General features: G+C 39.2%; 1 protein-coding gene across 5 annotated transcripts in view; it reads left to right on the top strand.

Moving 5' to 3' along the window:
- cabin1 (calcineurin binding protein 1) overlaps nt 1–25,149 on the top strand; it is a 102,508-nt gene that overhangs the window by 8,746 nt on the left and 68,613 nt on the right. For 3 of the 5 annotated variants that reach the window (XM_041786987.1, XM_041786988.1, XM_041786986.1), the window contains exons 13-27: nt 2,689–2,761; nt 3,046–3,233; nt 3,333–3,470; nt 3,701–3,889; nt 3,972–4,214; nt 4,327–4,480; nt 4,578–4,693; nt 9,104–9,265; nt 10,233–10,439; nt 10,553–10,698; nt 14,692–14,953; nt 15,202–15,372; nt 18,223–18,312; nt 21,788–21,948; nt 22,040–22,248. In XM_041786987.1, coding sequence (XP_041642921.1) covers nt 2,689–2,761; nt 3,046–3,233; nt 3,333–3,470; nt 3,701–3,889; nt 3,972–4,214; nt 4,327–4,480; nt 4,578–4,693; nt 9,104–9,265; nt 10,233–10,439; nt 10,553–10,698; nt 14,692–14,953; nt 15,202–15,372; nt 18,223–18,312; nt 21,788–21,948; nt 22,040–22,248 — 2,509 coding nt within the window. The remainder of the gene's footprint in view (nt 1–2,688; nt 2,762–3,045; nt 3,234–3,332; nt 3,471–3,700; nt 3,890–3,971; nt 4,215–4,326; nt 4,481–4,577; nt 4,694–9,103; nt 9,266–10,232; nt 10,440–10,552; nt 10,699–14,691; nt 14,954–15,201; nt 15,373–18,222; nt 18,313–21,787; nt 21,949–22,039; nt 22,249–25,149) is intronic. The other 2 variants (XM_041786990.1, XM_041786989.1) reach the window with 1 other exon arrangement.

Genomic DNA, 25,149 nt, shown 5'->3' with positions numbered 1-25,149 from the left:
GTCGGCTGCTGCTTCATTTCTTGATAACTTGAACTTTGTACTTGAACCAATTAAGCTTGTTGGTATTTGATGGGTCAGTTTAAATGCCGTTACTAATTTAAAATACCTCTAACATATGCACAGCCATTTCTCTAGGGTAAAACGATTATAGTTTTGTTTTAAATATTAATCGTGATAAAATTTCTCTATGGCTTTCAAACCATTCAAATTTTAATGATCGTTAAAACCATTACCGATAACTGTGCTTTAATTTCATGGTAAATAATGTCCAGACAGCTTGCTATGTGGGTTTGTTGACAGAAGGGGATTTAAATAAAAAGCACACAGGTCACCCAGGCACTTAAAGGCTTTTAGGGATAATGGACATCGCTGTCTATTTCTTCTTCTCTCTTCTGCAACACAACAGGTACCTTCAAATGTCGCCTTGAAAATTGATAAACCTCAGCATGTGGGAGAGCTATGCACTCACTGGCTTTTGCTGTTCCTCAAATGCTCAGATTGCGGTGTTAGGGAAGGTTCAAAGAATTCTTGGAGGGTGATTGGAATAATGTTCTGTCCGTCACATTTACTATGGACCAATTAGAGCGACAAGACAAAATAAGGAAGTCGGCATGCTCACTTCTGGCAGGCAGGCGCTGCTGTAGTTTACCAACGGTGGAGCTAGTCGGTGAATCAAACTTATGCTGAGGTCTTTTACTAAAGACATGCTTTCATGATGTGATAAAACTGCCACTGAAGTTTGATCCAAGCTAATAGCATCACCCATGGAAGTCATTGCTATCAGCTCGCAATACAACTAAACCCCATGTAGCTATTGCAGGCTCATGCAGATGCAGCTAGGGAGAAGAGATAAAAGCACTGTTTCTGCCATGAAAAGCTTTCAGTACGGTTCTTTTCTCGTCTTTTGAGAAATAAATATGGTCCAGTTCTGATAAAACTGTTGTATACTATATCTACATCCCAGACATTGCTGTCAACTTGCAGTGTGTGACTAAACCACACCTTTAGATACCGCCTCGTTCTCCCCAAATGACGCTGATCCGACAGGTCAGTTTTAAGATCATCACAGTTGTTTCAGTTTTTTGAGCTTTGCAGAATGTATCTGCCTGATGACAGACATGGAGTCTGGCCAATCAAGATGCCTTGCAAGGTTGGAAATCCTGATCTTTGTAAATTTTTTACTCAAATTCTACTTGGCTTATTGCACTTTTGTTAAAAAAATTGTTGTTTTTTTCTTTCCAAAAAACACTATAAAAGTATTTATAGCTGTAGTTAGAAGAACACAGATGGATAAGAAGCTTTGAGTTGAAAATATGACTTGTATATCAGTTTTTATTCTTGTATTGCATTTATTGTTCTGTCCTTTCAAAAGTAAGTACATCAGAAATTGTGTTGTGTAAAGCAGTTTCTCAAATGGCTTAGAGTCAGGACCCACCACCACCGTCTTACTGACCAGTTGTGACTCAAATTCCTGAAAGTTTTCAATTATAACCACCGCTTTTTTTTTTTTTTTTTTTAGATTTATTTTTGGGCATTTTTGTGCTATATAGGGGAGGACAGTGGAGACATGCGGTAAGGGGCCTCAGGCCGGATTCGAACCCGGGCCGCCCGCGTACATGGGGAGTGCCTTTAACCATTAGGCCACCTGCTCCCCATAACCACTGATTTTTTTAATGAAAAGTGAGGCAGTTTGGGCTTGAAGTGGAAAAAAGGTGATAACACAAAGACATAGACACATCCTTCTAAATAAAAGCATATCAAGGACTTTTTAGTACATTTTTTTTCAGACAGACATAATACACTGAAAATGGCTTCCTATTTTGGGACACAACAGTTCAGAACCAAGGGTTCAAAACATATGGTGTCAAAATGATATCAAAATATTTGGACAAACTTTATTAACAAAGTACCTTTGTTTATTAACATTTCATGAGGTTTAATCTTTACTTTTAATATGCCTTATTCTGATGTTTATACAAACAAAAAGTGCATAGTGCTTTTTGCTGTGAATGATTTGAATTGTTCTTTCAACGTAAAACTTAAAAAAATAAATTTTAAGAGATGAATTAGTACTCTAAAACATTTGTAGTGAATTATAACATTACCATGATGATAACACTGATAACCATGATATTTTAGAAAACTATGATTGTGATATGAAATTTTAATGTTGTACTCTGGAGGTAGTTAAATCCTTCAAAACCAGCTTATTTATTACACTGGTTTTCAGCAAGCGGGAAGTGAAGTAGAGCTTTTCTTCTATGCAGTCTTAAGATACAATTATAAGAAAGGAGCACTACATCTGTAGCCAATCATATTCATGGAGACAATGTGATTGTGCCGGCCCACTGACTGATAAAAATAAAAACTATAACGTGAGTGAGCAGAGAGAAGAACTGTCTGCAAGGAAAACAGTCACATGTAGTACCATTGTGTTTGTATAAAACAGTGTTCTCCTCCAGGCTGCAGAAATGCATGTTAAAGCAGAAAAATGATGTACAAGTAGAAGGAGAGTGCTCACAAATGTGGGAAGCTGTTTGATCTGTACTCCCAGCTCTCTCATTGTTCATTTTTGTCATGCATTTTGTCAGTGTTCTGACTTAATGCATATTTTTCTAGTTCTTCCCCATGATGGACCTTTTATTTGAACCCAATTTGCCCTCTAATCACTTACTATTGCACGTACAGGAAATGTTGGCGATGAGCTTGGCATGTATGGAGCTGCAGTTGGAGCAGAGGTTGCACAACAAAGGGAAAACAGGTGAGTGTTCCTTAAACTCTGATGGAGTCTAAAAAAATCTGTTTATTGTGACATTAAATGACAGTGTGGTGTCCCAGAGGGGTGCTGCAGTATTTGTTATTATGCCACACACAGCGTCTCAACCCAAATACAATGAATGTTGCTTTGCCTTTTAGTAATTAGGCTGATAAGCCTAGAGGGGGCACTGCTGTGTACAGAATTTTAAAAATTTCTGAAAGTCATCAGTAGGAATCAACATCTCATTGCTTGTCTTGTGATAGTACGTTTTTAATTTTGTTGTCTAGTGTCGCCAAGAAGAAGCAGCATCGGTCCCAGCAACGATGCAGCTGAGTCAGAATTCCCTGGGCAGCACTTCCAGGGTGATCTGTTTATCTTAGCTCTAGGTTCGTCACAGAAAGACATCTTTGAGGACGACTGGGTGGATGTCATGGTGCGAGTCTACTGGCTCAAAGCCCGGTTCTTGGCCCTGCAGGTAAAGATGACATGTTTTTGCTTGATTTCAGATGATGACTCATGTCAATTTAGTACAACTAGATGTGACCTTTAAGTCTGCCACTCTTATCTTTGTCAGGGAGACATGGAGTCTGCCCAGGAGAGCTATGATTTCTGTGTAGGCCTGCTGCAGAGCAAGCCAAAGAACCCAGAAGGGAAACTTTACACTATTAATCTGCCAAATCTACGCATGGATGCAGTAATATCTGTGGAAGAGGTTGGTGCAGAAACCCTTTTACTCTACAAATTGGTATTGTTCATTTCAATAATGAAATTCCCTTAATGTTTCATGATTGCAATTCTAAACCATAAAATACCAGTACCAGTACTTACTTCAAAAAGTAATACTAAATAGTAGATTTTTAATTGAACTGAAGGTGATTCACTCGTTGCCCTTCAGTTTGTATTTGAGTGTGCATTTTCTGTTCATCTATCCCCTATGTGCAGATCGACAAAAGGCTGAAGTCTCTGGAGCGTTGTCAGTCTTTGGAGGAGATCCAGCGTCTCTTTGAATCTGCAGACTATGAGTCTGTGGTGCGTCTGCTCCAGCCCACTCTTCATTACGGCAGCAGGAGTAAACCTCTGGAGTTTGTGAGCTCAGCACCAGAGCGGCCTGCTCAGCTAATGCTGCTGCAGGTTAGATATGCTTCAGAAGTATTGATCTGTCTGTCTTTTGAAATGTGTGATGGTGGACCTTACTCTTAACTCTCTGCCCTAGAACTCACTGTTGAAGCTTGAGGACTACCAGCAGTGTTTCGAGTGCAGCGAGCTGGCTCTTAATGAATCCCTGCAGCAACTCAACTCTGGTCCCAGCAACTCTCCTCCAAGTAAAGAGGAGTGGGTCAGGACCATCGGAAAGTTGTTGGATGGCATCGAGGTCTGCTTCACCAAAGACTTGGCACTTCTAAGCAATGTTCCGCACTTCTCCAGCATGGCTCGACTGGCAAACAATCTTATTCAGGTTAGAAGACGCCAAGGACAGCACTGGTTCTCTTTAGGAAGTTGTTAAACATGACAGAAAATTGAAATAATGTGTAAGATTATATTTTTATGTGTTTTCTCTGTGTTTTCAGTTGATTGATCTAAGCATGAGCGTATCTGATGATCCCAAGGAGCCTTACTTCTTCTCCATCCTGCCTTGGATCATCCTGTATCGCATCATCAAACACGAGGAGGCTGCTTTTGACTGTATGCTTCGACAGCACATGTCCGTCGGGGACGATGAAGGTTTGTTGACGCCTTGTTTACATGCCTTCAGTTTTCTCTATGTGTTCATGTCATGGTAGTTGTTAAACCAAGTGACCCTATCAAGTCTCGCTTTCAGATGACTCAGACACTCCCATGCTGCCCTCCTCCTTGATGCTTCTGAACACAGCCCATGAGTATCTTGGACGTCGCTCCTTGTGCTGCTACTCAAATGGTTTACTCCTCAAGTTCTTTGTGAGTTTGTTTGTGGAGTTCTTCCTTAAAATGGTGTATTCTGGCTAAGGTGACTTGTAAATGTGCAGCTTGTATTTGTGCATTTAAATTTGCTGTAGTTTTTTTATTTCAAAGCTTCAGTATGCAGATTTTTGCACTAAAATGTCTATATTGATTTATGAATGACTTCTCCTATGATGAGTATATTCATACAGTTGCAGTCAAAATCATTCAACTCCCATTGCAAATCAGGTTTATTATGAAAATATACAGACCTTCTTTTTGCAATGGACAAATCAAACATAAGCGACTGAAATAGCTGAACACAACTAATACTTCAAGTTGTTTCCCCATATTCAACTGAAAATGCAACTTATAATGATTTCTCCAGTCTCAAAATCATTTAACCCCTTCATGGCAAGCATCTTTAGTACCTAGTACAGTACCCTGCTGCAAATGAGATGCATGTCCAGACAACAGCTGCTGGCAGTATTCCTAAGTAATCATAGCCCATTCCTCATGTGCAATGGCCTCCAGTTCAGTCATATTCTTGGTTCAGCATGTTGCAGCCTCCTTCTTCAAATCCCACAAGAGATTTTTTATAGGGTTCAAGTCAGGTGACTGTGATGGCCATTGCAGAATCTTCAAGGACTTCTTCTGCAACCAAGCCTTGGTGGAATTTGAGGTATGCTTGGGATCATTTTCCTGTGTGAAGGTCCAAGCTTCGGTTTCTCACAGAAAGCATGACATTTCCTCCTGGTATTTCCTGATACTTCAATGAATCCATCTTGCCTTCCACACGCTGCAGGTTTCCAGTGCCAGAGGATGCAAAGCAGCCCCAGAGGAACACCAAGCAACCACCATGCTTACCTGTGGGAACAGTGTTCTTTTCAGCTTCATGCTTCTTCCAGACATACTGCTAAACCACTGTGCCAAAAAGTTCCAGTTTTGCTTCTTTGCTCCACAGAACAGAGTCCCAGAACCTCTGTGGCTTATTTCTATGATTTTGAGCATATTGGAGCTGACTTTATGTGCTTTTGGGTCAGTAGAGGTGTACGTCTTGGAGTTCTGGCCTACGTTCAGTTCCTCGATGTACTCACTGAAACTTCAGTCCCTGTTGCCACCAAGTTTTTCTGGAGGTCTTTTGCAGTCACTCGAGGGTTTTTGACAACCTGTCCTCTCAGATATCTGGTAGCAGCCATTGTTTGTTTCTTTTTTTCTGCCCCGTTCTGGTAGTATAGCCACAGTTCCTGTAACTCTGAACTTGTGAACTATGCTTCCGACAGTGTCTCCAGGAACATTCAGTGCCTTTGCTATCTTTTTGCATCCTGCTCCTTGTTTGTGAAGGGCAGTGATCTCTTCTCTTACCTTTCTGGACCATTCTTTTGACATTGCCATTTTTCTAACATGCGGTCAAATGTAGCACTCAACAAAGCCCTCACAGTTCAGGTATTTCATGTGTTCTGCTCAAGCAAACCTGGTGACGCTAATGATGCCCTTGTTAAGTTGCATCAGGTGAGCTTGAACACTGGTTTTGCATATTTGAGCTGTTGTGAGGGATTCTGTTTCATTTTGAGACTGGATAGTGTCATTATAAGTTGTATTTTTAGTTGGATTTGGGGGGAACACTTGAAGCGTTTGTCGTGTTGAGCTATTCCATTTGCTTCTGTTTGATTTGTTCGCTGCAAACAGTTGAAAGTCTGCAAATGTTAACAATAAACCAAATTTACAATGGGGGTTTCATAATTTTGTTTGCACCTATATGCATATTTAAACTGAGGTCTTATATTACCACAGATATTTGCAACAATGTACAAATACAGAGAAATTCTTCATTTTTATAACTGCAGCTGGCTCTTGGCTGTCATGATTGAGCCACTCTTAAAGGCACGACTTGTTTATCATTGCCATTTAAGCACTGAATGTTTTGTCAAAGACTGCTGCATAATGAAATGGGAACTGCAGCTGCACCTCAATTTGATTTGATTTGATTTCCTTTGATCCAATCCAAATCCAAACCAGACCAAACAAAACCAATTACATTTTTTAATCTCTCAAGGGAAAATTGGTTTGGAGCAGCTTGTACCTTAAAAAACACTGGAAAAAAACAGTGACATGGAAAGATACAGTATGTGGAGGCCTAAAATACAAAGCAAGACCTAAAATAGATACTAATATATATTAGGCTGGCAGATGAATAGACCAAGAACAATCAGGTCTATTAATAAAGAATAAAAAGGATCTGTTGGAGTTAAAAGAAAACACTGTATAAATACAAAACCAAAGGGGCATTTAGTTAACAGATTGCAGAAGAAATTAACAATTTTTAATAGTGATTACCCTGATGGCAACAGAAGATTCATTCAAAAGTACACAACTAGAAGAAGCCAAGGACACTCATCCCTATGGAGGGTCTGCTGACAGAAAAAGAATTCAGGCTTCTCTGTTTCACATCAATAATCTTAGAACAGGTTTTAACATTACTGTAGGGCAGTTCCTCTCCTGAATAGTGTTGTTAAATCTGTTCCAAGACCATTAAGGTGAAACAGAGAGATTCAAATTATTTTTGTAACAAGCAGACCTGACCTTCTGTAGCTGAACATCATTAAAGTTTGTGCTTCTTACTTGTGATGAACCATAATTGTTCTCTGGCGTTGGTTGTGAGTTAGTCGGCCAACTCTCCCCAGTGTAATGTTGCAGTCCCACTAGGCATTTCCAGGTCGGGGAAAGACCAGACTCACTGCCCAATGTGCAAATCTCTGCAGCTTACTTCTTCTTTTAAATGTAAGATTGAAAATGGCACTCTATATGGTGTGTTTACTAAACAGTTGTTTTGATTTCATCAATGAGTTTCTCATAATTAGGGAGAAAAGCATTTAGAAGTGATTTTCCTGGTTCGCCCTGTGAACAATCCCAGAATACTTTGAGTAGTTTGCACCTAGAACCAGGACGGCCACTTTTAACATATTTTCTGCCTCATTATCAGAAATTCATCCATGAAACCAAAACGTCAATTTACAGTTTGGTAAATACACCTTATGGAGTGCTGTTTTTGTTGAACAGAGTCCTCGACTGATATTTTGACTATAAAAATCTGCCAGTATCAGCTTTCAGTATTGGCCGTACAAACAAATAATTTATTGGGGTTTTAGGCTGGATCAGCAGATCTACATCAGTTGTAGCCTCATTCTGTAAAGCGTGTTTTCAGGGCTGAAAATTTTGAATTTGTTCATTCTTGAACTTTAAATTGTGTGTTTCAAAGACTGAGGTTTTAGGTCTGAACTACATCTAAATTTGGGTATCCATATTGGTATTTGCTGAAATTTTTTTGTAAATTTTGGCATATTTAAATAGGGACAAGTCCAATATTGTGCATCTCTGCTGTGCATTCAAATATCAAAAGGAGTAAAAGTAAGTCTCTTATGTGAGGCTATAAGTAGGTTTAGTTATCATCAAAGAGACCAAAACAGTACTTAAATGTTACTGTTGGACTGTTAGACTTTAAAAATCCATATCTCTCCACTGTGCATAAAAGTTATGTCCGTATTTTCATCAGTGCATCTTAAATAAGTATTGATAGTGCACTAATCAGGGTATTTAACATTTATATTTATTTTACAATTTGGCTGATTAAGTTAGTTTTAAGAGACTAAGTGTCAGTCCCATTTCCATCCCTTACCCTTATCTTAGCCCTTTCCTTCAGTTTTGAACGTTCACGTCAGGTGAAGGGTTGTCCCAGTTCTCTTTTGAATCAAGGGCTAGGGCTAAGGGCTACATGCACTGCATTTACTTGCAAAACGGCATAATGAACTACGAAGGAGGCACATAAATGTAAAAATATTTTCAGCATAATGATTATAAAAAACAAAACAGATTTGTTTTCTCATATATTCGATTTTTAGCAACTGGGGATGGTAGAGTTTTTGTATTTTCAATATGTACATGTGTAAACCAGGGCTATTAACTGTATAAATAAATGGAGATCAACACAGGGATCCATAGTATGAACGAGATGGTCGAAGCTTTATTGTCACCTGATGATGCAGCTGTTTGTAGGCAATGCGTGATGATGAACAGCAACCGAGTGGCGTCTCAAGGTTTTCACCCCTACCTCTTACCACTTTGTTTCGAGGGACAAGGGGAAAGAAAAAAATGGGATTGGCCCTAAATGTTGTGACTGACAGTTAAGACTAAATTTAAGGACTTTTTATTGGCGTAATTGGACTGAAATGTTTTTGAGTTTTCATTGACTGTACTAGACAAAAACTATAAGGGTTAGCAGTGACTAAAATACGACTAAAGCGTTGTAACTTTTAAATCTAAAGACTAAGGCTAAGTTTAAAATTGTTGCCAAAAATAACGCTGATTTACAAGTGTGTCCAAATGAATTTTTGTGGACTATTCATTTCTTTCTTTTATTTTTCTCTCTAGGTTAAAGTTTTGGAAAAGGAGTTTGTAGCCTCAGTCAGCGGTGAGCCTCATCCCTACAAAGAGGAGTTGGAGATGGCCTTAGAGCAGTGTTTCTTCTGCCTTTACGCCTATCCTAGCAAGAAGAGCAAGGCTCGCTACCTGGAGGATCACTCCTCTCCTCAGGTCAGTCTCTTGTAGTTGGGATTTTCAAATTAATAATAATCTATTACTGTTTCTTTACTCTTGTAATGCAATGGTAATCATCTATCTTACTTGGAAAAATAATTATCCAACTTATGCCTATTATTAACATATTATGTAATTAAAAATTATGAGACACAAAACCCCTCCATATGTGGCTAAGCTGGTATTTAGATAATAGCTAAATGGTGATGAAGAGGCGGTGAAAAAGTGAAGAGGTGGTGAAAATGCCTCAAGGCTTTGACTAATTGGAAGGATTTCTCACCTGTATTGGCAAACCCACATAAGTGAACAGGAGCAGACTGCGGATGACGCATTTCTGCGTCCTCGTTGACCCTCTGAAATCTGCTTCATCCATTAATGTTGTTTTGTTGGCTCGACAGGTACACGTGTCTGCTGTCATTGAAATAAACTGAGGCTGTGAAGTAGTGTTAATGGCATAATAGCTTTAATTTACAGAGTGAGAAATGGGAACACATTGAGATCAACCACACATCTGCAGCATTTGGCTGTGTTGTTAAGCTTATTATGGTCCTTTTTCTGTCACTGGAGGTGTTTTTTTTTTCTAATCTTGTAAAGGAAAATGTTAAACAAGGCTTCAGTTTGTTTAATGTTCCATCCAGACAGCACAGACTTGTGACAAAGTTTCTCAGGAAACTACATCCAGACTGTCATAACTCTAAAATATTGCAAGAATGTGACCACTGGAGTGACTTTTGGCTCTGGGAGGCTTTGAGGATAAGGCTGCTGCACTTTTGTGTTTGTAATGCATGTATTTGGCCACAGGGTGGGTGTCATTCCCACAGCCCTGTGACTCTGACTTTAATTATCCATTACCACAGTGCTAGAGAAGAGTCCCCAGGAGAACCTAAACCATCAGACTGCTCTGGCACTGTGTATTACACTTTAAGATGATTTCCTGTGACACTGATGTTTCCTGTTTGTTCAGGTTGAGCTGCTGTGGAGTGACGCCCTCTTCATGTTCAAGTACTTCAAACCAAAATCCCTCCCCGAGTTTGACAGCTACAAGACGAGCACAGTGTCCGCTGAATTAGCCAATCTGCTGAGGAGGTTTGCTGGCATAGCCCCACCGAGTGACACCCCCACCCTCAGTATGGATGAAGTGGCAGCCTACATTGAGTGCATGACAGAAAAGGTCATTCAGGCTCATTAGCCAGTCGGACATGCTGAAGTTGTTCTTCGCCTGCAGGTTTCTCACAGATAATCATCATAATAATTAAAGAGATGTTGAATTTTGATCTTTTTCAGGCTCCGAGCCTTCCTGAAGGCAGCCCTCCAGCTCCTCCTATAATTGATGAGATCTACTATCTGCTGGCTGATTATCATTTCAAGAACAAGGAGCAGTCCAAAGCCATTAAATTCTACATGCATGACATATGCGTGTGTCCCAACAGGTAGCTCATTTCTCATTAAAATAGCAATACTGATGCAAGTCAGGAATGTCCCTAGTGACTAATTTCTCTTCTGGTTAAACATAATTTTTTCAATCCAGTCTAATTGACTAGTCTGAATGACAGAAAATGCTCATTTTTCAGGGCTTGACACTGTCTAAAACCTTATTGTGTGTAACCTATTTAATTCCTATTTTAAATAGTTCATTTCAGCAACAAAATTGACATTACTTTAAATACTGCTGAAATGTCAATGCACTTTGTGCCATGAATTAATCTGCAAGTAAATAATGCCCAATTGATTTGCTGAATGTGTGTGGCTGCTAAAGTGGTTAGCGTTAGCAGTGCTTGCTCCACAGGCATCTGTACACTTTGCAGATTATTGTCCTTATGCTTGTGCTGAATGTGTTAACATTTTGCTCTGGCTGGGTAGTTAAATGCCAGTTTACCTGCACTTCTCTAGTGAGATGCCATCTCTTCACAGTCTGGTTTATGCCCTCTTTGCATGGGATTAGTATTACCTGGTAGGGCCAGGCAATTAATCGAAAATTAGATTTAATCGCAATATGGCCTGCTGCAATTTTCAAATCGCAAATGGTGCAATATTCCTTTGACCTGAAATTTGGGTTAAAGGGATACTTCAACATTTTGGCAAATTCGTCCATTGCCATAATTCCTATAGTCTTAGTAATAAGTTCGTTACCTTCAGTTGTCGGTGCAAGCTGTTTCTAGATCGCCGCTGCCGAGTTCGGACCTGCTGTGCCAACTCAATGGAAGCAGACGGTATTCCGGCTTTCCCTCATCAAACTCATCAAAGACACAATCCAACAGCTCCAAAACACTCTCATGGACAAGTTGTGACCTGCACATTCATTACGCTATGAAATAATGATGGAACATTACGAGACGGAGATGTTTTAAAGCTAAATGCAAAGCCGGAACTACACTCCAGACATGGCTGCTGCACTGTGTCACTCCGCCCAGTGGTTTACTCAAGAAATAGTTTCAAGTATTTGCTTCATTGGTCATAATGTTACATAATTATACGTTATTATTTACTAGCGTGGTGAATGTGCAGGTCACAACTTGTCCTCGAGAGCGTTTTGGAGTTGTTGGATTGTGTATTTGATGAGTTTGATGAGGGAAAGCCGGAATACCGTCTTCTTGAATTGAGTTGGCACAGCAGGTCCGAACTCGGCAGCGGCGATCTAGAAACAGCTTGCACCGACAACTGAAGGTAACGAACCTATTACTAAGACTATAGGAATTATGGCAATGGACGAATTTGCCAAAATGTTGAAGTATCCCTTTAAAATAGCAGTTTTAAACTTCTTTTGCAGCAGAGATGTTATGCGTGACATATCATAAGATCATTCAAGTGACTTTTTTTTAGAATAGCCAAAAAAACAATCCCAACTTCTTATTTTCTTTACTTTTTTCTAATATATATAATGAGAATGACAAAACCCCTTCAAAGCTACAGTTCATATCCAATTGGCAATACAAGTCAAAATCACCAGAATGCGATATTTCTAAAGAATTGTTCAGCCCTAATTTAAGAATAAAAGAAAGTAGACGAATAATTGCATTTCAAATTGCAATCACAATATTTGGGGAAAACATTAGCAATTAGATTATTTTCAAAAATCATTCAGCGCTATTACCTGGGGACCTCTTGTAGTTTGCATAATTGTGCAAGATTTATTTGTTCTGAATCGCGTGTGAATTGACCATGTCTCTAATTTGCAGAGTAAACAAAAATAACCCACCATATTCAGTAGAACTGGGAGAAAAAGTCATTTCTTAGATGCATCGTGATGTGGAGGTGGAAGATTCTGAATCGATATAAATATCCGATAATCAATAATCGATAATGATTTTAAAATTTAATACTGTGGAATAGCAGGAACATAAAGGTGGAACTCTGACACGCAGTGCATAACAGTAAGATTTAGATTACTAGTTGTTCATCCATGAAAAAGGACATTTTTATGTTTTAGATATGTTACAGGAAAAGTTGCTGCTACCTTTGGTTTAGTTCAGCTGTAAATTTCCAGTTTACACACATCTCCCATTAGAGGATAGTGGAAATATTATTTCTTTTTTTCTAAACACAAATGTAATGTTATTATGTTTGACAAAGTGAGAACAACAGAAGGTCTAAAAAAAAACAACCAAAAAAAAAAAACAAGCAAATCAAAATGCATCAATAATCGACTAAGAATCGAATTGTAGCCCTATGAATCAGAATCGAATCCTGAGGTGCCTAAAGATTGCCACCTCTAACGTTAGGCACACAGAGGTCCACAGGTAATACTAATCCAGTGCGAGTCGGCATCTCAGTAATTTAGGGTTGTAATTGAGTTTTGGCTTCTTCTGCACCTTTTCCTGATTAAGAAATGATTGAGGCTGCTAAGGAAACTGTCAATAATTTTCAGACACAAATTGATTATTATATTGCCTTTCTCTCCGTTTATTTCAGCTTATGTTAAGGAATGGCTTTAGTTTGCTTAATTTAAGCATTAATGTCCAAATGCACATGCACACACCACTGGTCTCTTAATATACACAGCCCTCCTGCTCTGCCTCCTACAGCTTCTCTTTACCTGACATATCACTATAGTTTAGCAGTACATTTCATGCAAAGTGTATTTTGTGTCTTGAAATGTGTTACTTGTCATTCAGTAATTAGACTACAACAGCTGATCTGGGCAAGGAGGATTGTTGTTGGTGGTGTGTGATGATCCAAAATTCATAGTGCAGAAAAGCATCAACTATGGGAAAACTGTTAAAAATAACAGGAGAGATTCCTATTTACATGAGACATCTCATGCTTTCATACAATACCATTAGGAATGCTAGACTGCTTGTCTTTGTCTCTTCCTCTTCCTCTCTGTGTGATCACCTGCAGACACACACAGGTGACAGATGCAACCCTGATGCATAATTTGAGTGAGAGTAGTCCGTTCACTAGTTTATTGGTCGTAGACAACTTGCTACAGACTCTAAAAATGTAGAGAATAATTCAAAAATATATAATGTAAACTCTGGTTGATGGTATGTAAAGGATGTATGAAGGCAATACCACCTTCAAAATGCGCAAGTTTTCATTGCTGCTGTCATGCAGCACCTTCATATTTTCTGTCAGAAATATCAGTATATTTGAGTACATTAAAGACTTCTCTTATCCTGTGAGAGTGCATCGCTACACAGTGACATCGGGGTGTATTATCAGAGGTACCCAGGTAATGATTATCCCATGTGAAAGTACTTCAGACCAATGGTTTTCAGCTGGTGGGTCGGGACCCAAAAGTGGGTTGTGATTATCTTTCCAATGGGTTGGGAATGTGTGCCAGGAAAAAAATGTGGCAATAATCTATGTATGGAAGCCCTAAGTGGACATACAGTATATACAGACTTGTATCTATGAGGTTTCCCATGATGAGGAGTAGATTTCACTACATTTCTAACTATTTATTACCTTTTTTTGATATTAAAGCTGGTTTTCCCAAGATAACGAGGAAATTTTAGAGAAAACATCAAATTTTTATGCTGTCTTGGGAAAAATTGAGTAAAATAAGATGTATGCATTCATGTTGTTCTGTAATCATGTGCCTTTTTAAACATCTTTGCTTTGTCCTGTCTGTCTGCTTGTTCACTGCTGTTTGTTCTACTTGAGTTCCAAACCGCAAAGTTTTCCATTTAATCAAGTAGAGTGGATTCAAAATGTTTTTGGGTTGGGTCACCTCCTTTTCTTTTAAGGGGGGCGGTGGTGGTTCCTAATGCCCAACGTGTTCAGAACAAGCCAACATTTAACAAGTATTGTTGGCCAGAATCGAGCACATTAGTTCAAGTTAAAGAAACAGTTTCTTTTTTCATGCTTGGATATATTTGTTCAGAAACCAAAAATATTGAATCTGTGTTTACAATTCATTTTAATGATTCTACATCTGTAAATCAATACAGTGGCTTTACATTGTATGCCTCTCTCTCCAGGTTTGACTCCTGGGCAGGTATGGCTTTAGCTCGAGCCAGCCGCATCCAAGAGAAGCTGAACTCCAATGAACTAAAAAGTGACGTTCCTATATGGAAACACTCCCAGGCTGTGCTGAACTGCTTTAAGAGGGCTCTGGACATAGACAACTCCAACCTGTCTCTGTGGATCGAGTATGGGACCATTTCATACGCGCTGCATTCATTTGCTTCACGGCAGCTCAAGCAGTGGCGGAGCGAGCTGCCTCCAGAGGTGGTGAAACAGGTGAGAGACGCGTTGACGTGCTGATTATGTTGTTGCTCTTCTGTTTACCAGTCAGTTTATGTTAAGTCTGCTTGTCTGTCATATGAGCCATGTGAGAGTTAAACAGATGTCACTTCCTGTTATTTAACTCGTTCCACATGTGAATTCAATGAATAGTAATTGATCCGTCACCTGGAGCTAAATTCCTCCTGATGTCTCCACTGTGCATGAGTGTTTGTCACTCTCTGTGTGTGTTTGTGTTGTTTCAGATGGAAGAAAGGAAGGACTCCATGCTGGAGACGGCACTCCAGTGTTTCCAGGGTGCGTCACGCTGTGAGTGTGACAGTGATGAAGAAGAGTGGCTCATTCACTACATGTTGGGGAAGATAGCAGAGAAACGAAAACAGTCCCCAATGGAATATCTACAGCTGTATAAAAAGGTATTAAAAATTAGGTTGAAAGTTTACACTTCACCGGTGGTGGGTGAGCTGCTAAAAAACTATAGTGAGCTAATCTGCGAGTCACAAGCATCACAGTGGTTTAACATCAGGCATGAATTTATTGCTGTCATCAGGTATATCTAGCTCCTAAATCAAATCAGAGTTATTTCACAGGACAGAAAAAGTGACCAGTTAGACGTGATCCGTTTGCACGGTCAAACCTGAGAGCAAAATTATCTCACACCAAAAGAAGTAATAAAATAAACATCTGCATTGGCTCAATCATTCTGTTACCATCAGTATCTGCTGTAATTTTCACAATCGGTGCATCTCTATTGGTGACTCAAGAAAAATGTAAGCTTCACTAAACCAAAGCTTCACCCAGGAGAAATGATTTTTTCATCTTCTGATTCTTATTCATCAAGTTTGTTGTAATATTGAACCATTTATTGGGAAATTTTTATATTTTTTAAATGAACTACTCTGTCTAAGTCTGGGTAAAGTTTAGGTAAAAATAGCAATATGGCCTCCTGCAATTTTTATAGAAGATGCAATATTTCTGTGTCAAAATACCAGTTTAATGCTTTTTTTTGCAGAAGCAGCAATTTTATGCTCTATACATCATGTAGAAACTCAAGTCCCAATATTTTCTACAATAGTTTGCAAAAAATACTGCTCTTCTTATATTTACCTCCACCAAGGAGGTTATGTGATCGGGTGGGTTTGTTCATTTGTTTGTTTGTTAGCAACATCACTCAGAAAGTTGTAGACGGATTTTGATGAAATTTTCATGAATGTCAGAAATGGCATAAGGCGTGGGATTGATCCGGATCACTGTTTGGATTCAGGAATTTTTTGAAGGATTCTGTACTATTGGGAGAAGGGGCTAATGGCAGAGGTCTGCGCTGTTACCACTTTACACAAGAAGATGGCGGACATGAGTAACTTCAATCCCAGCAGCATTTTGGGTGTGTTTCTATTCTAAGTTTTGGAGTTTATAGAGTTTGAAAGACGCATGCCTGGTTGACGAGTTGGAGCGTAACAGAGAGAAAGACAGCAAATTGTAGCGAGAATACTCACATTGCTGGAAGGAATAGAAGAAGATTCACCCCCTGCCATGACTTCCAGTCGTCCGGTGAGACCATGGGTGAGACTGTCAGTGCATCTGTTGGCACCAGCAGGCAATGCTTCCTCCGTGATAGTCCACCCATATTGAAGCCAGTGCTTTGTCTCACCGTGTTTCCACCCCACTGGGGAGGGAGTCATCAGCTCTGTCCCTAACGGCTGCAGAGATGTAGAGTGGACGTGTGGTCATTTGACAAAAAGTGTGGACTACAGTCCTGTTATTTGGGGTTCATTGTGTCACTCAGAATGTGAACCAGGGTTCTTGCAGATCCTTGAAAAGTCTTACATTGTCTTAAATTGCACATTGGAAATTTAAGGCCTTGAAAAGTCTGAATTTTACCAGTGAGAGGTCTTAAATATTAGAAGGTGCTTTGACTAAGACATGTTCTTATCCAGTTGTTATTTTCTAGCAAATCTTGTAGGATTTTAAACCTCTACCTCCACAAGTTGTTGCATATTCATCAGAATTCAGGGAATTCACTGGTGGATTTTCCACATTTTCTTGAGGAGGACCCCGGGACCCTCTTTTGTTTCTTCTGGATCACTGTGGTTAGATACACTGAACTGCTGTAAAACACTAGTCCAGTTTGCTAACATCCGGACCAAGTTTGCCCACTCAAAAATCTTTGCAGTCCACCCCTATTTTAACATGTTTTCAACATTATTCTGCTTTTTAATACATCGTTAAGCATATTCCAGCAACTCTGCTATATATCAGCAGATGTGCTGCTGATTCTGATTAATATCCGTGTATGGCATACTGAAAGAATGGCTGCATTAAATGAGCCAGAAATCATCAAATTTGAGCATTTACGACCAGATTTATTTTCCCTTAACTATTTTGATATTTCATAAACGGTTTATCAAATTATAAAAATCAGCCCTGGTACCTGTACTGACCAATTTTATATGCCTTTCATTTTTAACCGTTTCTTATGCAAAAACTAGTATTAATTGTTCTCAGTGCAGGTCTTAAAAAAGTCTTAAAAAGTCTTAAATTTGTTTTTTAAAAGCGTGAATGAACCTTGGTAAAGCCAGCAGCAGGGACTTGAACATTGAAACATGAAATTAAAATGAACAAGTATCAGCAAGTATCACTGTCAATATTATTAAGTGTAGGACATACACCTGTCAAATACTGGAGTGTTTTTAATCCAGAGTATTGGTTAAACAGCCCTAACCCATACTACTACTACAACAAAACTATAAATAAAACTTATTCAGAGTTTCAGTGAAATAGACAAACATTCACATGAGTCAGCAAATCAAAGTAAGAAGGAGCATTTTGAATGCTGTCGTTCTATGATAAATCAAGTGAATAAAACCCTGAGTTGAAGCTCATTTAAATGATTCTTATGTCGTAGGTTGATGGCAGACATTTGTCTTGCTCTCCATGGAGTCGTTTCATAATCCACCCACAGAAAACAAAGAACGCTGCCCTTCCACCCTCGCAAGATGTTTTTTTTTCCTGAGACAATGTACGGAGTTAGTCATAGCTGTGTTGTTGTGATTAGATCAGTGGAGATAGATGGACTTGTATGAAACACAGTGTCATGGAGGTCAGCAGAGACTGAGGCGTATTAGTGTGAACGCTGTGAAACCATGATGTCCTCACACATCGCAGTCTTTTACTTCTTACTGCACGCCTTCCCTCCCCTTCACTTGTTTATGTGTCTAGATGCTAGATTTGTTGAGTTTTTGACTCTGTGCTCTTTGTCTTTATAGGCTGCAAACTATCTGCATGAAGAAGCTGCCAGGTACCCCCGAAAAATCCACTACCATAATCCACCTGACCTGGCCATGGAGGCCCTGGAGGTAAACTACCTGTGTGTGGAAGCTTGAGTTGTTTCAGGATATAGCTCTTTGATTTTGTTTTGTAAAGCCTTTTTTCATTTCCTGAAAATTTCTAGAACATTTCTTCCACAGTTACTCCTTTACGTCTCTTAGATCAGAACTTTTCTCTTTTGGACAGGTTGGGGTTGGGAGGTTTGGGATGCAAAGACGACAAAGGATGCAGTTATGCCATTGTAATGTTAACAACATATCTAAGATGGAAAAGACAAGACAAGAGTTCAGTGCTATGACAGTAATTTGCCTTAAATATCGCTGTGCACTTACATACATTTAGAAGATAAGACTTTAAGAGAGGACGTTAAATTACTGTGTTCATCCGACTAAAACAGGACTTCTAAAAGCGTGCATTTGTTAGTACCACCTAAATCAGTGGTTCTCAACTGGTGGGTTGGGACGCAAAAGTGATTTGCGGAGTAGTTTTCAGTGGGTCGCGACTAGGTGTCTGAAAAAAAATGGTGGCTAAAGTCCTTAGTCCACATGCATCGATACCTTTTATTTTACCCTGTTTGACTGTGAAATGTGATAAATTTAAGTGTTTGATCAATATTTCAACTAATATTTCTCCTTTTCCTACAATAAATTGCTACTTTTCCCATGACAATGAAGTAATTTCACAAGTTCTCTGGAAAATTTTATATCAGGTGTTTTGGTCCAAACATAGCCCAAATCGCAACACATTCAATGAACTAAACATACATTGTTGAAATTTTTTTTAAAACTTAGGTTGTGATCTGTTTTAAGACAGACTGGTGGGTCCTGAGGCCGGATCAGTTTTGAACCACTGACTTAAATCATACTAAACTGAATTTCTTAAAGTCGGACCAACACACCTAGATAATGTGGTTGACTTCTGCCTTACTCTTGCATGTATACGCCTCAATCAGATCCAAACTGGACTAAATCTTCTGAGCATTCTCAGCTTTGATTGTGAAGTTGAGGAGCATAAATGCATCATAGTAGACAGTGCATTGTTGCTCAAGTATATATTGGGGTTTGAAGGTATTTGGACAGCGACACTTTTTTAGCATTTTGCTTCTAATCAACACCTCAGAGGATTTAAAATCAAACAATCATGATGTGCCTGAAGTGTAAACTTTTAGCCTTAATTTAAGGTATTTCACCAAAATATGGCATTTAACATTTAGCAGTAACAGCTGTTTTAGTCAGAGTACCTCCATAATTAGGGGAGCAAAAGTATTTTGACTTTAACTGATGAGCCTGTTTCATGGTCATGTTTGGTCTGTTCCCTTTTAACTTCAGTGCAAATAAGGCTGTCCACACACTACAGGATTTTAAGCCTGTTTTCAGGCAAGATTTGCCTCCTCCGATGATCATGGGGGCATGTCCCAGGTGGAGCCTTGTCGCAAACCATTATTTGTCTGAATAATAATAATCTTCATAAGTTGTGCCAAAATGATAATTTTGCTGCTCCAAATCACATCGTAGCATCCCAGACCCTGAATCTTACAATATTAGGTCGTAATGCCCCTGACGAAGTACCCACAACAACCAATAAGAGCAAGCAGACAGGGTAGCGTCACCAGCCGGATCATACGTAGTTCACCGCTCACAGCCATAAACACAACTGTACCTTTATTCTAGCCATGAGCTCATCAAGATTCTTTTCCTTGTGTTTTGATTTTTGCTGCACCTTTAACACATGCCAGACAACCTGTTGTGGAAGGACAGCAAGAGGGTATCCACAGACATCCGTGTTTGTTTGGATATTTTTCTGAAGTCACATGATCACCCAATGTCACTGGCAGGTCGGCAGGTGTGTGGCCTCCAGTGATCTGTCAGTCTGGCTGAGTTGTCTAGAGTGTGTTCAGAGGAACGAAAAATCGTTTGAAATTGTCCTGACGTCTGTGGTCCCCCTTCGTTTTTAAAATCGTTTCAGATTTAAAGTGTTTGGCCAGGCTAAAGCAGATTAAAGATCTGGCCTTTTGACTGACACTATCCATATTAACTTCAAGGAAGCATAGGAAGCCTTAAAACACAAAATAAATGTGTCAGACAGTAAACAAAAGCTGCAGGAGGGGCAACATAAACTATTTTTCTCATTTGAAGAATGAAGGACACACTGTCAGGCTCTGTAACAGCAAAAGGCATGGATGACCACTGAAGACAACTAAAGTGGATGATTATAGAGCCCTTACCTTGTTGAAAAAAACCTTCACAACATCTAGACAAGTCAAGAATACTCTTGAGGCGGTTGGTGAATCACTGTCAAAGTTGACAATCAAGGCGCCTTCATGAATGTAAACAGAGGCTTTATAACAAGGGGCAGAACACTGGTTACATTCAAGAACAGAAAGCCAGGTCAGACTTTTCCAGAAGACCTCTTCAAGCCTCCCCAGGTCTGGAATCAGATTCTCTGAACAGATGAAACCAAGATTAACTTCTACCAGAATGATAACAAGAGAAAAGTATAGAGAAGGAAAGGAGCAGCTCTTGATCCAAAGAACATATATCTGTCAAACATGGTGGAGGCAGTGGGCATGTATGGCTGCAAGTGGAGTGGATTCACTGCTGTTTATCGATGATGTGACTGCTGACTGGAGTAGAAAGATGAATTCTGAAGTGCATATAGCAGTACTCTCTCTACACATTCAGCCAAATGCTGCCAAACTGATAGGATGGAGCTTTATAGTGCAGATGGATAATGACCCAAAACTTCCTGCAAAAGCAACTCAAAAGTTTCTGAAAGCAATGTAGTGGAATCAGGAATGAACCGTAATACAGTTGCACTGTATCCCAGGGTATTAAAAAATAGCCACAGTATTGCTTTAATTACCACCACAAAAATGGTGCTGTTGTAATGAGTGCACTTTTATAATAACTTCCTTGAGAGATTGTTTTATTTCAAATCCTTTGTGGTGGTAAATAAAAGCAAAATAATACAAATTGTGTTGCTGCCCAAATTCTTAGGGACCTAAACGTACATCACCATTTGCTAAAAGCAGAGCATGCATCAAGGATGTTCCAAAAGTGAAGCAGAGAGTTTGTCTATGTTTTCACCATTGCACATGTAACCAGTTTCAGCTTGCTGGAAGAAAGTCCAAAGGTAATTACCATGAAAAAGAACAGAATGGCATGCTGGAAGTAGTAGAAAGTAGCTTCATCAAATGCACAAATTTTACAGTGGTTGAGCAGCAGGAGTGTGATATAAATGTCACTCCTGCACATTCACCTGTGGTGAATTTCCTGAATATTATTGGCTGTGTTCACACATCAGCTTTCCAAAAATACACAGAAATCTTACTAGAGGTTGTATAAAGTCTAGGTTAAAAGAATTGTTGGCTTTTTCATGCATGCAGCTGACTCTAAAAATCTTTGCAACTTTTCAGATATTTAATGCATGCTGCATTTGTTAAAGATAACTGTAAACGTGCCTATAGACAAAAAAATGTGTTAATAACACTTTTCTTTTTCCTAGTTGCATTTCCGTCTCAGCACATCCATCCTAAAACTACTTCAGGGCGATAAGCCTGATCTGGAACATGAGCTCTTGTTCAATTTGCTGGTTGAGGCGGCAACCGGGCCGTTTGCCAGAGGGGAAGAGAAGAGTATGCCGAGCATGCCCCGGTCGCATGAAAAGTAAGCCTCAGAAAAAAACTGCAGGAATTCCTTCAAAGCCTTTAACGTCACTACTGAAAGCTTATCTCAATGTTGTTTTGGTTCTTTGCAGAGAGAAACCCTCCTCCATGATGGATGAAGACTTTAACTCGTCAGTGTGCATAGGGAACACTCTCAGCTCCTCCCTGCCATCAGCTGCCACCCCAGGTCTCTCATCTCCTCCTTACGTGGCCACGCCGTTTGACCACGATTACGCCAAACGCAAAACACTCCGACGGCAGCAGTGGCAGCAGCAGCGGCATGAGGAGCAGCAGGCTGATGGTACAGTCCCAGTCCTAGACACTGTCTCAGGGGTCGGGCTCTTTGCCCCTGCTGCTCTGGGACAGGAAGCCCACTGGGGAGCGCTGAGATTGCTAATCACCATGCTTAATGGCTTTGGTTTCAGTTACAATGATCCCCATGCACTGGGTGATTGGGAGGTGGTGAAATGGGCAATATGGCTGCTGATTATTTGACTAATTTGCTATGCCTGACAAAGCAGCAGTGTTGGAACAAATGGATTTGAAGATTAAATTTTGCAGAGTGTTGAGGCCCCTATGTGTGCATAAATGTCTACATGTATGTGTGTGTGCGTTTGCGTGCTACAGTAACATCCATTTCTAGTCGCTGCTTTGTCGCTGGTCCCTCTTTACAAATCATCATGCCTTTCCTAGTATTTTACAATTGTTGCTTTGTTGTTCCCTGAGCCTATGACATCAAGGGGAAGTCTGTACAGCACTGAATGTCTGTGTGTTTTCAGCCTTAATCAGCTGCTGGTGATTGGAAACACACCACACAAGCTGCTAAGTCTCAATGATCCTCATTGTTGCTTCACTGTGTGCTGCACACAGTTGGTTAAACTGCAATTTGATCATACAACTATTAATTACACGGGGTGGATGTTTATTTTTGAAGCATCTATGGTATCTTTTCATTTTAACCTTTGTTTAAACTCTCTAATAAGAGGAACTTTTGTGTGACAAGAGAACAGATACAGAGAGCTAAAACTAACCAACAAGAACACAGTGTTTTATACAAATAGCCACAGAAACGAGAGAAAAAAAAAATCAGCAAAACTAACAGCTGATTAAAATTAAACTGGGCAAAGAAAGAAAAATAATGCTAGTTTCTCTTCCAGAGTTGAGTATTTACACATAACTTGTCAGTTGAAGAAAAAAAGAGTTGATGCCTTGGTTTTTGGAAAGCACCAAAGTCAACAAAAATGGATGTTTTGAAAACTGATATAAAAAATAAATGTAGTGTTTTAGGTAGGGATTTTAAGTTTTATGGGGCCTGATGTATTTCAGGAATGCCCATTTAGAACTAGCTTGACTAGCTTGTCCAAATTTTTGCTGCACATTTCGGTAATTTGTTAACTAAAAGTTTTTCCTTTGTTGAAAATAAAGGTACTTCTACAAAGTGCAATAATGGCACTATTGCTAACTTAAAGCCCTCTCTACTGGCATTTTTGTAAACCTTTCAAGCACTGCTTATTATAAAAATGATAGCAACCTTTTGTGTGTCATGTAATTACATCACCTGACATCACCATTGCGATTTGATAGATTGTGCAGCATTGCCATAGATTAAAAATGCTGCAGAACGTCTGTCATATTTTTAATCTAAAGCTGCCATGAGCAAAAAGGCAGAGACAATGTCAAAATAATTAATTTGTGCAGGAGCTAGACTGCTAGAATTTATCAGGGATGCATGATACAGTTTTTTTCCTGATACCTGACTTTCCAGAATTTCCACATTCATTTCAGCTAATACTGATATCGATACAGATCCCCACAATATGTTTTAGAGTTTGAAGGTGGACAAAGAAACAAACTTCAGTCCATACAATACACTTTACAGAAGGGTTTCTCAAACTTTTCAGCCCGCAACCCCCAAAATAAAGCTTCCAGAGACTTGGGACGCCCACCATACCTGAAGGTGGTTGAAGAATCGTTGAACACAGTTAAACACAGTTGAACACAGTTGTGAGCAAACTAACATTGTAAGGATATTTTAAAACATTTCTTTGATTTCAGCATAGATCTCACCAAATGTTTTTATTTTATATTTAACTGATTTTATGCATATATTTTTATTAAAATGGATGAAATATACAATTTGAAATCAGGGAGGGAGGCATCTGCCGACCCCCTTTCTGTGTCCTACGATACCCGGGGGTATGCTGAGGACCACTTCTTTAAAGATCTGCTGATCCTGCCTAAAACTCCTCAGTATTATGCACACATATGGCAAATATTTACAGCTGATATAGGCCAGTATAGCTGATATGACGATTAATCGGTATAGCCGATAGCACAGTTAATCTAATCCTACTTGCTCTGTCAGGCTGTGCAATTACATAATGGCATGAAAGGCTTCAATCATTTTTGTATTAAGTATTACTTTAAAGGTTTGCAAAAATCCCTGCAGTAAGGCCTTTAAGATTACAATAACGCCACTGTTGCACTTTGTAGAAATACCTTCACTTTTGGTAAATATTAAGTCATTTTGAAGTAAAAACTTAAGGATTCTTATTTTTTATGCTACGTCATATTTGGTATGTTTTTGAATTGAGAAAGACACACTTTGAAACTATCATTAATCTCTGTATTTTCCTTAGTAATCAAGCAGGTAGACTCATGGTACCATTAATGTATAATACCTTAACCTCAAATCGCAACATTTTCCAGTACATTGCAAATATGGCTTATTGATTTGCATAAATAATCTAATTGCCATATTGAAGGGGATGGTCATTATTATGTAATTCTTTTTTTGCTTAGAACAACAAAAACAAGAAATGTAGGCACTTTGGAAACTATTCTAAGAAAAAAGGCCCTTAAATGTTTGCAAAACATGTGCAGAATAACATCTCTGCTGCAAAAAAATTGTTTTAAACTGGTATTTTGGCACATTCCAGTTAAAGAAATATTGCAAGTTCAGCAATTTAAAAATGGCAGCAGGCCATATTGCGATTTTATCTAATTTCACTTGACTTTTTGAGCTTATATCTGCTGATACTAATAACATGCAGCCCATATCGTGCATTACAAGTAATAACCAAATTCTGGGAGCCTAGGAGCATTTGTATCACCATGGTATTGAAACAGTAGCCTCATTCACAACTTCAAATCAGGCCTTCAAGACATGTGCACATATGTTGCTTTTTAGATAATGTTTTGT

Source organism: Cheilinus undulatus, linkage group 5, assembly GCF_018320785.1.
Source record: "Cheilinus undulatus linkage group 5, ASM1832078v1, whole genome shotgun sequence".
Classification (NCBI taxonomy): Eukaryota; Metazoa; Chordata; class Actinopteri; order Labriformes; family Labridae; genus Cheilinus; species Cheilinus undulatus.
Note: the sequence above shows the minus strand (reverse complement) of the source record. Positions and strands in the feature narration are given on the sequence as shown.